The sequence below is a fragment of the Natator depressus genome, chromosome 12 (genome assembly GCF_965152275.1).
Source record: "Natator depressus isolate rNatDep1 chromosome 12, rNatDep2.hap1, whole genome shotgun sequence".
Taxonomy (NCBI): Eukaryota; Metazoa; Chordata; order Testudines; family Cheloniidae; genus Natator; species Natator depressus.
The window spans coordinates 25480741-25496560 of record NC_134245.1 but is presented as its reverse complement, the minus strand read 5'-3'; the positions used below and the strand labels follow the sequence as shown (position 1 = coordinate 25496560).

The 15820-nt window shown below is 39.3% G+C and overlaps 1 protein-coding gene across 1 annotated transcript in view; it reads left to right on the top strand.

Annotated features, from left to right (window-relative positions):
• WTIP (WT1 interacting protein) overlaps positions 1-6530 on the top strand; it is a 114964-nt gene extending 108434 nt beyond the window's left edge. The window contains exon 8 of the mRNA XM_074968772.1: positions 2150-6530. Within this exon, the coding sequence (XP_074824873.1) occupies positions 2150-2302 (153 nt within the window). The 3' untranslated portion in view covers positions 2303-6530. The remainder of the gene's footprint in view (positions 1-2149) is intronic.
• Positions 6531-15820: the final 9290 nt, after the last annotated feature.

Sequence of the window (15820 nt, the reverse complement as noted above, 5' to 3'; positions counted from 1 at the left end):
TGTTGCAAACCAAACAGCAGTTTGTAAATCAGGAGGGCTCCTTTTAAAACGGACATTCATTAAGAAGACAGCCTTTTTTAGGGCAACTTTATATGTTTGTGCAGCAAGATAGGAGAAAAAAGAAGAGGCGGGGGGCCAGGTATATTATTAGCATTTGGCATTTCTTTAGTGAATCCCAAGTCATTAAAACTCTAAACAAGGGACTGAACTAACAGAGCTTTGCCAGTGGGTAGCACGCCTGCTGCCATGACTGCAATTCGATACAGTGCTTGGCTAGCACTTAACAAACCTGAGCCCAGACTCTTATGTCTCACTCCTGGTTTATTTCATTCTCAGACCCCCATCAAATCTGCTGTTCAGTCCACTTTTATGAGCCTGCTATCTAGTCTGTCATGATTCTAATTCAAGCTCTGAGGCGGATGGTCTAAAAATAATTGGGCATTCAGAGTTTGCATTGTTTACCTACACTGTGGGGAACATTTGTCAATATAGCGGAGTCTATAGGAGGAAGAAAGATCTGCCATATTCCAGCTACTGTGATTTCTTTACAGGGAAGTGTAATACATTTTAAAAAGGGCTCTATGGTGGAACTGTTTGAAAATTTCCTACCTAATTAAATGGGAAAGAATGTGTGAGATTCATTTATAAACTGTGATGGAAGCTAAGTCATAAAATCTCAAGTTCCTTCCTGTTACCTCTGTATTTCCTAACTTAATTTATCAATGTCTGGCAAAAAAAAAAAAAAAAACACAACAACCCAAAACCAACAAGATTTCCAACAATGATCTTTTTTCTTTACCAAAGTGTTCTCTTAGATTACTGTAATCTTTTAAGTTAAGGAATATAAAATTATTAAGTAAATATAGATTATTAAATTATCTGAATAATAAAAGGTCCCTAAACTTTTATAAAATGCTCCTGTATTGCCTGAAAGCACATTAATACCTTATTCTTTCTTGTACTCTCACTTTAGAAATATGACAACTTCCATAGCTTACAGTAAAATGCTCAAATCTTAACAGATCACATTTAAAATATGATTAATTAAACTTTGCCTCATCTTTGATATTAAAAATATAAGGTGAGGAGCACTGAAAATTATCTAGTTGCACATATTGCTCAACTTCTTCGTCAGGATTACCTAGAAGCCGGAATTTCTATGTACTCCCTATACTCTTTCAAAATCCCAAAATCCAAAATGTAAAACCTTCATGATTTGCCCGACCTCAACTGGCATGGATAAGTAACCAAGAGACTCTCTGAACACAAGCATTTCCCTGCTGCAGCACACAATTGTCACCAAGGAGGATTCCTATTTTGCTTGGATTATTTTCTTTTTACCTCTGGTACTTACTCTTGGCTGAAATTATTTGCCATTCTATGGAGGTATTTTGTAAATAAGACCCAGACTCCCACCCCCCACAGATTTTGTGCGAGTCAGTTAGAATTTCAGTGGGAAAAAGTTGCCCTCTTTTTAAAAAACTGCTTTTAAAATATGGCAACTTTACTTCATCTAGTCTAAATTTAATCTGAGTAACGTACTATAGAAAGGGAAGAGACCTACTTAGTGAGATGCCTGAACTGGAACATGAGGCCTGACACCCATTGAACTTTGCAACTTGCCTCATATCTGTAAGATATATCCCAACCAGAACACCAATCTTAGGAAGTCCGTTCTGCATCACAATTCAAATGGGTTCTCTCTCGCCCAAATGATAGTCTGTCTTTACTCGGCTCTTCTCTGGTTCTCCAACTATCTCTGCTCTTCCTCACTCCAAGTCCAACATCATTCAGCTTGTCTGACCGGCTCCATATTTAAGAGGTCAGCGCGTGCTGCCTTACCATGTGATTAGTCTGATCTTTGTCATGGCTAGACCTATGAGGTGGACTGAAGAAAATAAATGCAGATGTCAACCTGAGAAGATATGCACAAAATTGCATAAATTTCACATTCCCTTAGATTTCAGTGATGTCACTCTTAATTTAATACATTATAGTCAATGTCCATCTACCAAATAGTTCTGAGATTGCTGCAGTTAACAGGAAAGAGAACAAGAGACACCTTAGAGGCTTCAAAGTCTGAATGATGTTTTATTGAAATGACAATCAGTCACTAGTTAACTTGTGGATGTGTGTTTGTTTCTCTTAGGACTGCGGTCTCCAGCTCAACGATGAAGAAGGCCATCGTTGCTATCCTTTAGAGGGACACCTACTCTGTCATGGCTGTCATATTAGGCGCCTCAATATCAAAGTGCCACCACATCCACCTCCAGGCTATCCAATGCATGTTACAGAGCTCTAAAAGACACTTTCTATAGCAATGAATCATTAGAAAGAAGATGGAAGAACTAAAAATGACTTTCCAGTTTTTAAAGATGAAATTCCTCTAATAACCATCTAAACCAGCTAAGTTATTTATTTTTTTTTAAATCATATGTCAGAGGGCCTCTATGATCATGTCCATATTTCCATTTACCTTCAGCATTTTCACTGAGACACCACTTACTTGGAAAAAAAAAAAAAAGCGTGCACCGCTGAACTAACTGTATGCAGCAACATTTCCCAGTACAGTGGTACGAAAGGCTCTGTTCTACACTCCTTGTTTGCTTCATTCCAGTGGGAGTTTTGCCTGAGTAAGAAGTATAGAATTCATCCCCCAAAGTTAGCAACATACATATCACAACAAGCGTGATAAGATAAATACTAGCATTTTAGCTAGTCCCATTGCATCCTGGTCTTAGAGAATAAACATTCTCACATTTCTAGAATACTTAGATTCCCAGTAGTAGTTAATAGGAAGCAAAGTAAATATATATTTTAGTAACAAAAATCTTCAAACATGGGTTAATTGTGGTATTCACACCTATGAAAGGCTTCAGGCCAGTGTCTCTTCCATCCTATTTGCTATCACAGTGATCCAACAGAGTATTTAGCCTGCTGCAGAAACATGACAGGTGTCTTCTATAGGAAGCACATTACAGAAGAATGTGTCCATTTGAAAAGTTAAGATTATTTCATAAAGGGTTATTGCATATGAAGAAAATTCTGGCTCTCCATAATAACTTGCCATTTACATGCTTGGTTTTTTGTAGCTTGTAGTGGCACGAGACTAGCCACAGCTTTGAAAGCATTTGTCATATTCTTCTGGTGATTTGGCACTTACTAAGCAGTCCATCTTTTAAACCTGTTTTGGTTACTAGGTTTAGCAGTCCTTTTGGCTATGCAAGGAGACACTTCTGTGTCTCGATCCTACTTGTTTTATACAAGACTTCATTTGTTATAAACTGCTTTGCAATTTTTTGTCGTTACATTTTTTAAATGGGCAGCAGTTTTGTCATCTTTTCAGTTTGATGTGTTCTTTTCCAGATGTAGTTTTGAATGATTACAGTGATCATCTTCATTTGAAAACCAAGCATGATTTAGCAGAAATAATAATTTAGAGTTTCAGACAATTGAAACAGAAATTGGTATTTTATAACAAGTATTAGATGTACACAGAATGTACACACTTTCATCTTTTGCATAAGCTTTTACAATAACCTCAGAAGTCTGGGGTAATATATATCTTCCATATAGGAAGTTAGATGAAATCTTTTTTTAATGTTTGTTTTCTACTGTGCGTTGATGATTTACATGCAATCACACATCTCTATGTTTAAATAACAAATCCATGTATTCTCATGAGAATTGAGCTACACTTTCCTGAAATTATTTTATAGTTTGAAATGTGGCCATCGCTCCCTTCTTTAGATATATTTAATTATGACAAAATTCTTTTACTGTGGATTAGGTGGAAATATCAGGCAAGATTCTCAACACATGTAAATTGAAAGAACTGTAGTGACTTCAATGAAGCTATGCAGGTTTATACCACCTAAGAATCTGGTCCATCAGTTTTAGGATTGTCACATGTTAAGTTTCATCAAACTAATTAAGGAAATAGCTATTTGGCGACTCCATTGATGCAATAAGGCAATTCAGGATATGGTTGGAAAGCACAAGGAGCAACCAATGGGCTCTGATTCCTGAATGGAATAATTAACTCATGAGATTCTCACTCCCTTTATACAGCTTTTTGATATCCCAAAATATCTTTATGGTAAAAAAAAAAAAAAAAATACATTCATTGATGATGGAAAGAGATGAATGCAACAGTTCAGAAACTGCTGCTGAATTGTCTGGTGGGCAAAGATTAATCTGCCCTACTGGATGCTCCTCAGTAAGTCCAATGCGCCTTTAACCAGTCATTTTATAATTAATAGCTGGCTTAGTTAATGTGAAAGCCATGTTTTGGAGCACTGCTAATGCTACAAATAACCTTTTCCTACAGTGGTTGATCCAATGGTTCTGATTTTCAGGAAAATGAGAATAGAGGCCCATGTACAGCTTTGTGCATTTATTTGCACTACCTTTGTGTGCACAGTTACTAGGATTGCATGCACAAAGATAACCTGCAAATAGATGCTTGGGCCTCTCATTCCTAAAACCTAAGCTGTAAAAGGTAAAAATTAAAGGTTAATTTTTAAGGTTAATTTAATTAAAGGTTAATTGCACAAATCTGACTTTATTGAAGTAACTCGAGGAATTTCCCTAGTATTGAAAGTATCAAATTGAGGGTGTCAAAGCTTCAAGGTAAATATTTTGTATTAGTCACAGCATAATACTTTTCCATTTCACAAAACAGCTTTGGGCTTCAAGGCATTGTATTAGCATGAGTTATTGTTAAAAATATTTGTATAAACCCCCGACATTAAGAGAAAAAAATATTAAAACATACAGATGATTTGGGTCTGTTCACATGAGCAGGCCAACCCAGAACAGTGCTTTCTACTAAAAGGTGCATTTGCTCCAGGTGACGGGGAGCTAGAACTTAATAGAACCACAGAAAACAGAGATGAGACCCCAAACTAGGTCATTTAGACCATCCCTCTGCCAGTTTATTAACTAGTGCTAAGTCTATTTAAGTTTGTAAATTTTCACTCCTGCATTGCTTTTCAGTGGACAGCACTATCTAACATGTACATACAATTCTTCTTCGAAAACTATCATCCTTTAGAACAGAATAATACTGAATTTCACATTTTTATTTTTCAGTTCTTTCTAATAGTTCTACTCAGTTCCAATATGTGTTAAGTATCTTCATGGTAAAATGTTGAAAAATTATGTTTCAATATAGAAAGAGCAGTTTGTTTAAAACCAGAAAGCAGCAGTTGTTGTTCCAGTATTTTCTATAGACAGGGGCATTCTATTAAAACACCAAAATTACAGCTGGCTTTGAGAGAGATGAGGTGAGGGAGATAATATTGTTTATTGGACCAACTTTTGGTGGTGAAAGAGACAAGCTTTCAAGCTACACAAAGCTCTTCTTCAGGTCAGCTGGCTTTTACACCATTAATAGAAGAGCTGGAGCATAGTTGGTATAATTCACCTATTATTATTATTATTATTAATAAGAAAGAATAAGGAGAAAGTTATAAGCAAATCTAAAGTGACATGCTGTACAATTTAGTATTAATGACCGTTCCTGTGCATTTTACCTCCTGTCTGGGGAATTGTATAAATGAAAGCGTCTAATGCTTTGCTTAAGGAGTATTCTTATGTCAGTCAGTTCAACACAGATGTAAACTTCCCAGTATTCATTTTATAACATAATTATTTATTGGAAACCTTCTCGGTGTACTGTACTTTCAGAATATTTCCATAAAGTTTCAGCATTTTACAACTTGTTCTCGTTTCCATCATGAGAAGTCAGGACTACACCTTTCATGTTTCATTTTTGTGGAAGATTTCTACAGTGTCCCAAAAGGATGTGGCCATTTTAGGAGATTCACAGCGTCCCTAGTGCACTGGAAGACAAGTTCCAAAGAAATGACCAAAATGATGATAATTGTGGGGGGTGGAAATCTCAGATATTTGAACTTTCAAAAAGGGGTTTTTGTATATTTTGTAAAGTGGGGCTTCAAAAGTAAAGTATGGATGGAGGAGTTCTTTAAGACAAGAAATTCCAGAACAATTAAGTAAACCAAAGCTCTAAAGGAGGCACACAAAAGCTGCTTTCTTGTGTTTCAAGAAAAGTTTTTAAAAAGTTTGTGATTCATCATGCAACTAATGCCATAACTAGAATATATAATTTGACTTAAATTAAGTTTTCCTTTGAGAAATATTTTCATTTTCTTTAAAAGAATATAGTTTCTTCCAAGAACTTGGACCAACGTTGATTTTTATTTTGTAGGAAATATATAAATGCCCTGTTTGTATATCATGTAACTAGTTTACATGCTGCAAATATACATTAGTTTAACTATTTTTGTATATATCCTTGTAAAACTTCTAAATGTGCTTCTTTGTCTTTTAGTCCCTAGAATGACTTGTGGTTTTTATGTTTCAGTGTTTGATTCCCTTGATTGTTGAAGAAAAAAGGTTGGGAAATGTAGATTTATTTATCTAAAGAAGCAGCTACTTGCTATCATCCTAAGTTATTTAATATTAAAAGTCAGAAGTTTCATTTAACCTTAGATGTTATAATCTGCTTTTTTCAATAAAGACATTTTGTAGTTATCTTTGATTTTGTAATTTGTTGCCTGTAAGTAAAGAGTTTATTTTGATTTGTTTGCCAGTAAAAACATTTTAAGAGATCCTTATGCTGCTTACAGAAATGCCAACTGATATTAACTGATTACAGCTGTATTCATGAAAGTGTTTGGTTCTTTAGTGCAAGTATAAATAATTAAGGTCTAACATATGCCCATAGCTAACATTTTGCAGCTCCACTTAGAAAAGAATTTAGCCACTTTGGCAATTTGTAATTAAACCTTAACCAGTCCGGCTATTTCATATTTGTAGCACTCAGTTTAGATAAACACATCCTTCTCAGGGCACCTATTGTTTCGTAATGCGCACACTTCCATCAGAGAGGCACTGGCCTGGGCAATAATCCTGCAAAGGCTAAGCAGGATCAGGGCTCTGGTTTGGATAGGTCTCTGTATTTCCCTGATAACAATCACATTACCCAGTTACTTTGCTTTATGGGCGTGTCAATGAGTTTTAATGTTAGCTGCTCACATTGACAGATTGTGTTTTATCAGTTTAACACTTTTGCTAATCTTTTTATAGTGTCCCTCTCCTGCAGGCAAGTGAACATGACTCTTTTGTGGCAGATAAAGGTAATTTCTCTTCTCCCCCCTCCCCCCCCCACTTTGGATATTCCACCCCTTGTAATCTTCAGATTATCATTTTTAATTCCTGAGTCTCCTCCTCTCTAGACTATTATTGTCCTTATTTATTCTTCCCATCCCATCCAAGAAGCTTTTTCAAAAGCTAATGCTACTGTTGGCCTAATGGTATGAGCCGCTAGTATCAGGATCTTGAGCTCTTCCAGCCTTGAGCAAGGGACAGGAGAGCTATAGGACATATACAGTGTCACCTAGCCCCCGTATATGGCAGATCTATTAAGTACTGATATGCAATAAGACACCCTTATTGATGGCTTTAAGCTGCTGCTAATTCTGTCAGATTTCACTGGTATGTCTTCAGTTGCACAGGCGGCTATGGCAAGCTTTACAAAACATTATGTTTCTTTAGGAAAGAGCGGGGATTGCTTAGAACAGTGGTGTATCTGTCCCAAAAGCACCTCCCAAGCCATGTTCTCACCATTTTGAAGAGAGGAGGATCATTAATTCATCAATAACCTCATGCTGCTTGTTGTAAAGCCTGATGTAAAGGTGTATGAAGAATTTAACTAACAATCTTGCAAAGTGCTCTAACAGAAGAGCATCATTGCGGCTGTATCTCACAAACTTGGATGATCAAACTAAGCCAGACTCCTGTTACAGCCAGTATTTTTGCCTACTTGTATGCAGCCTGGTTGACAGAACCATAGTACTTAAAACAATAACCTACCCCTGTGGCCATCTTACAGGAAACATATGCTGGAAAATTAATATAAATTCATTGTGGGGGAGAATGAGTCAGGGCTTCTGCCCAACTCTGAGTAGAAGGGTTACAGTCTTAATTAACAGAACCACACTGTGGCGTTTCATGTCCCTTGTGTGGAGGCTCACGCATTGGGTCAGTTTATAATTGCGGAAGCCTTTTTCATTTCACTAATGTACTTCCATGATCCTAATTGTTCAGGAAGGGAGAGTTGTTGCCAAGCTACTATCTGTCCTGCTTGCCACTTCCCCAGCCTTTTGGCTTGGATCTTCAGCACTGCATAGAGTGTGCCTACGTAGCAGGTGGGAGGTGATATTTCTACTAAAGGTCGATCAAAGCTAGCAAGAGTAACAATAGCAGTGAAGCTGTGGCAGCACTGGCAGCTGCACGAGCGAGCCCTGCCCACCTTGGACCGTGGGTACGTGCTCAAGCAGCTGCCACCTGTGTTGGTGCAGCTTCACTGCCATTGTTACTCAAGCTAGCTGCAGTGTGTCTAGACATGCTGCAATCACACCTCCAGCTTGTGGTGTCGACATGCCCAGCTTGCCAGATGAGAACTTGGACCTCTGCAGCTGGAAACAATCAGGACTATATTAAATACTTGTTAATGAAGTGACAGTGTCTGCACCATGGGTAGGTAACTATAGTTTAGCTTCCAGCACCTAGAATTACTGTAACTGCATTGATTCTTCCTTTTGCTAGGCCATCCTGGAAGCTGGGACAACTCTCCTAGCTATACTCCCTATGGGTATTTCAGATTCAGTCCAGGATAAGAGGGTGACGGCCAGGTAATAATAAAGCAATCACAGACCTCAGTTCTGTCTTTTGGAGGTGCAGGTTTCCCTGGGCTCAATGGACTATTCTCCATCTTTGATGCAGCCCACATTATAGATGTTTTATGAGACAGGATGAACCCCTTCAGTCTATATCATAAAACAAGAAACATGAAGCAATTTCCCGTTTGAGAGAGGAAAGTTAGAGAATAAAGTAAAACCAAAAAAGGAGGAAATAGGTGTCTCCAGAGCTTTATTCCCAGTCCTAGGGTTCAAGTATGAGCTCTCCAGATTGCAAAACATAGTGCTGACATCAATGTTTGCTAAGGTTGTGTCTACTCTACAATATTTGTGCTAAACTATCCCACATTGCTACCACTGGTTCAGCTCCAACAGCAGTAAACACATTAAGTGAAGCCTCTGGTGACTGCTGGCGTTCTAAGCACAGTGGTCAACTAAGGATGTTTAGAGATTAAAAGAGCACTAGCCAAAGGTGCCTTGCCTACCCCTAACTATTACGGGTGCTATGGCCATAGGAACCAATGCTGTATTTGGGTCTAGAGATATTTTTCAGTGATTGTCCAAAGCCTTACTTAAAAAATAAATAAATCTCAAACTTCCACAAAATATTGGAACCTGAGTTATTTTGAGTGGCATATGGTTTGGGATTATTTAAAAGAAAATAAAAAGGCTTGAGGCAAGACTCTCTCTCTCTCTAATCTGCTTTGCTGTTTACTTATTGAGCTTCACCACAGCTCCCATAAACAAACCCAGAATTCAAATGAGTTATAAGGGAAGCATATCATTAAAAAGAAATAGATTTTTATGTAGACACCATCTTGAAACTATTTCAAACTCAGTAAATTCTGTTTCCTTCCCTGGCTGCAAGTTTTGCAGGAAATAGGAGAATTTCCCATTGTTAAGCTTACCTAATGAAATCATAACTTTGCCTCCCATCTGTTTGGCCCTACGTTACCCTATAATGGTTCCTCCTTTTTTGCTCAGTGCTAATGGTTTTTATTCCCAATGACAGTTTAGCCAAAGTTTGTAAATTCAGAAGTCTGGTTCATACCACGCCAAATAACATTTTGGTGTTCAGTGTAAGTCAATCTACACCTTTGCAGGACTATCAGGAGGAGCCTGGTGCAACCTGTATAAAAGCTGGGGGTCGCTATCCATTACAATCCACTTCACTCTCCCCAAAGCACAAAAGAGCTTATTCTAGGGCTAATTAGATTTTCGATATTAGAAGTTTTAGATATATCCAGCGGGGGGTGGGTGCTATTAGCTAAATTGGAGACCAGGAGAAAGAATTAGCTAACTATCTTGTTTATCAAGCATGACACATTAGGCTGAGTTGGAAACTACACAGTCAACCTGCCAAATGCAAAACCATAGGCCACCCTTCAAGGAACACTTCCTGACTCATCAAAAGCAAGGCAGTGCAGAGCTGCACTAAACTTCAGAAAAGCTAGAGCTTTTACCAAGCTTTTTTAAGACTCCAAAAAGGACCAGCGTTTTGTGTCAGTTTAAGACTTACACAGAACTAGGGGCTCATTCTAATTGTAACTGAACTGATTCCTTCATCCCTTTAGTCTGATTGCATTGTTTTGATTGCAAGGTGCTTCCACCTGTATTTAAAGCGGCAAATAAATGGTCGTAGCTGCACTTTTCTTGTGCACGCACTCTCATGCTGCCAGCTTCAGTCACATCAAAGGTAAATACATTATGTGGGATTGTTTTCTACTGCCTAAGAAACATGCAAACAGCAAACAATGGACTTTTCAAAGTTTGAGAAATGCATGAAAGCTAACAAAGTGGAAGAAGGCAAGTCTGTGGCCAAGAACAGTGGCAAAGAAGAGTCAGTTCATAAGCTGAGCAGCAACACTTTTAAGATAAAATTCTCAAAGGTCTGTGCAATGGATGTAAAATCCACAGAAACCCAAATTTGTACATGCAAATAGGTGTCCACACCTGTAATCACCTAGCAGTTCAATTAGTGCATTGGCTAAGGCCATTCAAATGCACCAAAGATACAAAAGGTACTAAAAAAAATGGCCCTTTAAAAATTTGTCACTTAAAAATTACGGTTTTAACAAAGTTAAAGAAAACTGATCAGTTGTGTTTAAGGATCCAGCCTTGGCTGTCACAGTGAGACAAATCAAACTATTCCTCTTGGCACATTCTGAAAAGAACATGCCCAATCCTTAGCCAGTGTCAGCTGACATAGCACCATTGAAGGCAATGGAGCTACTCTGAGTTACACCAGTTGAGGAACAGGCTCTGTTTCTTACTTAAACAAGCCAAAACAGCTCGGGGGATATCAATTGAATTGTGCTCCTTATAATTCAGAACTGCTGCAAAGAGGGCTTAATGGGTGAACCAATGACAACTTCACCAGCCAGCTAGAGGCAAAGAGGAACTGAAGGAACATTTCAAGAGCTACAGTAAACTCATCTATGCAAAGGTCAATTGTATGGTTCCCATCTTACTTCAGGTTTCAGAGTAACAGCCGTGTTAGTCTGTATTCACAAAAAGAAAAGGAGTACTTGTGGCACCTTAGAGACTAACCAATTTATTTGAGCATAAGCTTTCGTGAGCTACAGCTCACTTCATCGGATGCATCCGATGAAGTGAGCTGTAGCTCACGAAAGCTTATGCTCAAATAAATTGGTTAGTCTCTAAGGTGCCACAAGTACTCCTTTTCATCTTACTTCAGCACCTTTCCTGGAGGTCACTGAAGGCACCAGGGTCAAAGGATGGACTGCTGGGTGGAAGTAGGGGAGAAAAAGGAAACGTGAGGAATGGAAGTGTGAAGCTCAAGAAACAGAGGCAAGACATTTTCTTGGTTTGTCACTCTCCTAGCAAAGAGCTGTACATTTTACTCTAGCTCCCTAGGTAGAAAGTGTCCTGGTTGGATCCTGCAATATATTTCCACAAAGTTTGTCTGACACTATTTGCTGAAGAAATGGCCAATAAGCTGGATCTAGGACTTCCTGTTCACTTCCTGGAGCAAGAGAATTACAGCAGTCCTCTTCCATTTCCCACTCCTTCACATAAAACCCAGGGCTAACCCTACTCCAGAGCCCTCCATTTGCAACATCTTCTGGGGCTCTTTTTACAACATGTTGAAGAGAGACGCATAAACCATGGCTTTCTGCATGATTCACATCTTCATTCCTTATCATGGCATTGCCTGGTAGGAGCAACCAAGAACAGGAAATATTTTGCTACTCAAGGATACCAGAGTATGGAGTGGAGGATACATGACTACAAATCGACTAGCTGTCAATCATTTATCAAGCCTTTCATCCCATGTATCACTGGTCAGAATAAGTCTCATGTGCATGAGAACTTTGGGCACCACAGTAACTCTAGGCACATGCTTTTAGCAATATCTTGTTTATTATTTCGAGCTTGTTTCTTGCCAGAGGGTTCCAAAGCCAGCTCCTTAAGTTATTTCATTTTAAAAATAGGATTTCTGGGCTTGCTGTTCTTTTATCACTCAGCTAGACAAAATTTTGTTTTAAAAACTACATCCTGGAGTAAGAGTAGAGGAAACTAATACAGTCACTAGTGCAGCTCCAGTAAGAGCGGCCTTTTGGGTTAGCAATATAGAAACTATGCTTTCCCAGTAAGTAGAATTTGGAACCCTTTACATGTAACTTTCTGTTCAATCAGCCCCTTACATTAGTCTCCCGCATACGTGTAGGATTTCTGTTGAAGCTCTCAACAAAATATATTTTAAAAGCCAGGCTAGAAAAACATGCTTTAAAAGGGCATATTTACAGGTAGATAATGCACTGCTGGCTGTGTTCAGTGAATCCCATAGGGAGGGCTGCAAACTAAGAATGTCTGCGTGACAGAGATTGTATGTGCTCCAGAGACAGACCAGTGGCTTATTGAAGCACAGGGCCCTGAAAGCCCTGGTACACGTGCTGTTGAAGGGTCTGACAAAAGAGGAAGAGAAATTCCACTCAGTGTTTACAAATAGTCATATTTTAAGTTTATTTTATTTTATAACATAAAGCAGAGAATCCTGCTAAACCTATGGCTCTGGCAGCGACCAGATATTATTTTGATTAAACATACTTGTACTCATGACATAATTTAATCTTGAACATTGTTTCTGTGCATTAATCATCATGTCTCCAAAGCTAGGGTCCATTTTCACAGGCTGATGAGACAATAGTCTGAAACCAGGCTTCTAATGCACTGTGATGAACAATTTCCATCAGATCATTCCCAAACTATCCATGCCCACATTTACACCCAAGCTTTAAGTTTCTTCAGAGGTGTGAGTTCACTAGCACATTTAGCACGGAGTCAGATTGTCTTATTTTCTCTGGGCTAGATCCTGTCCCTCTTTTTGCAAGCATTCAAGGCCCAAAGCAAGCAACACAGTCACCGTTCTGCTATGCAGGCATGGGGCAGGTTATAATTGTCCTATACTACATTTCAAATGGCATTGGAAGGGACCCAGCTTGTATTGAGGCTTTTCCTTGGACTCCTCCATCCGTTACATGAAGGTCTATCAGAGAGAGATGGCCGATGTAAATAGCGAGTTAACAGACAGGTACCCATAGATGGTGCTCTACAACATACAGCATTGTTCCTGAGTTTGGTAGGACTAATATGTGTTGCTCTGAGCTGCAAATTGCTTCAGCAACTTGTGCTCAACAGTCCTGGACGAGCAGAATGGCCCGTAGGGAGCCAGAGCAGCCAGCATACGCTAGAGGAGCCCTGAGGCTACTCTAACATACACCAGGGGCTACACTGGCCCCCAGCCACCCCCAGGATCAGGGGAGCACAGTAGTTAAGGCACCTTTGCTCTTTCACCCAGGATCCTGCAGCAAGCACAGTTCAGCCAAACCAGATAATCTGGACCCTGATGTTCACCCTGAAAAATACACATACATCTACTCCACAAATACATAGAGGACTAAAGGAGCTGAAGGGCTGATGCCAAGCAGCACAAACAAGTTGCAGGTTCAGACAAACCATGTGACGCCCCAACAGAGAGCTGCATAACACTAGGTAACATTTTATACGTATCCCAACATTACTCTGCGAATGAGCATAAGACCTTGCACTTCTAACACTTTTCATCTGAAGCCATACTAACAACATTAAGCTCACTTTATTCATACCCCCCAGCAAAGGTTCATTAATAAACTTACGTTACCAGTGGGTAACCTGTCTATGCCTTGATTTAAGTGACTTGTCCGAGGACATACAGCAAGTCAGCAGCAGAGCTAGGACTAGAACCTAGGAATACTGGATCATTGTATCCAACACAGGACCCCGTCTCCTACTCTGTAGATTGCTATATAGCAAACTGTGGTGTAGTTGACGCACAAAATATTGAGATCTAGCCAAATTGCCCACTGTTGGTGAAAGATGTTTTCCAGGGGGACTGCAGCACGGCACATTGTTACAAGCATTAGGCCAAACGAGTGCAGTTGGAGCATAAAATCGGAATTTCATTTTCCTCTATGAACTTAATAGGAACGGAATTTGCAGCTAGCGATGGACCAAGCTTTGAAGGTTCAAAGGGGTCAGTTCTCACTCATTCGTGGAGGTAACTTGATGCACTGGGAGCCTTGAGTAGGCTCTCAAATCACCTTTATGCAAAGTATAAGATGCTGTAGAGAGCACTCATGCACTAACAAAAGGTTAGAATGATGAAGCATTCATCAGAAAATTGTCAAATGGAAATATCAAAGCAGGTGTTTCGTTATTCCTACAGGGTAGTATCTTACTGTGTGACTGGCCCCATTAATTTCAGGTGCTCAGTGCAAGTGTAGTGCAACCTGGCCCAAAATAAATAGGCCCACTTTCTTTCCCCTTTTTTTTAAAACAAAAAAAAAGGCTTGGTTGAAGGCAGAGGCTATCAGAGAAGCCTCTGAAATTCTGCACACGGTGGAAGAGCCATGTCTAAATTGCAAAAGGCCTGACAACACCTGTGCCACATTTCTACCCTAATGAGTGTTAAAAGAGATCCTCAAGTAATATCTTAAAGGCAGTGGATGAAATCCTTCTCTCATTTATATTGCTGTAAATCCACACCACCATCATTGATTTTAGTGGAGTTACGCCAGATTTAAACTATGTAACGGTCTCAATATTTCTATAGTGGAAACTGCTTAAAAATAAATTTCTTTGGATTCTTAACCTAATCCAAACACATTTGTGCTGCCTTTAGAGATGTCACTTCCCCTCTGGCCCCTGTTCAACAGATTTTTCAGTTAAGAATGTTCTGCATGCACAGAAACATCTTGGATTATTTTTCCCATAATCAAAAGAAAACAAATCCCAGAGCAATACTGGCAGGGCGCTTCCGGTCAGCTCTGCTGTGCCCCTAGAGAACCATTAGATTCTGCTGCTGACTTCAGAGGGCACGAGAGAATTTGCTTTCATAATAATATTATAAATTCAAAGCAAACCGACTTGTTTTCCAAACCCAAACGCCAGCAAATCAAACTTTTTGTTAAATTAATGCCTACCACATTTTTAGAAAATGCTGTATTCATTAGCAAGCCATACTTTAGCTATCTAATATAGTTATATGACCCCCAGTACCTTAGTATCTGAGCACCCATATTCATCCATATAACACCGCTGGGAGATAGAAATAACAACACTTCCCTGTTTACTGTGAAGTGAGTGCACTTTGGGTACGTCTACACTGCATTTTAAAACCCACGGCAGCGAGTCTCAGAGCCTGGGTCTACAGACTTGGGCTCACAGAGCTTGTGCTATGGCGTAAACCCATCTGTGGAGACTTTCAGGGTTGGGCTGGAGCTCAGGATCTGAAACCCAGGGAGGGACTTGACCAAGGTCACACAGGATGTCTAGAGGAGGGGCGAATGGAAACCTATTCTCCCAAGTCCCAGGCTGAGGCATTAACATCACGTCACTCATTTGCACAGGTGGAACAGAACAAAGAGCCTCTGTACCAAGTGCAATGTTCAATACTCCTGAAATCCTGGCCCCATTTAATTCAATGGGAGTTTTGCCCTGAACTACAGCGGGGCCAGGATTTCATAACTCCAGAATGCATTTATACAAGAATCCTTAGCATTCTCTAACAGTAACTTTTAACAATCATGTGC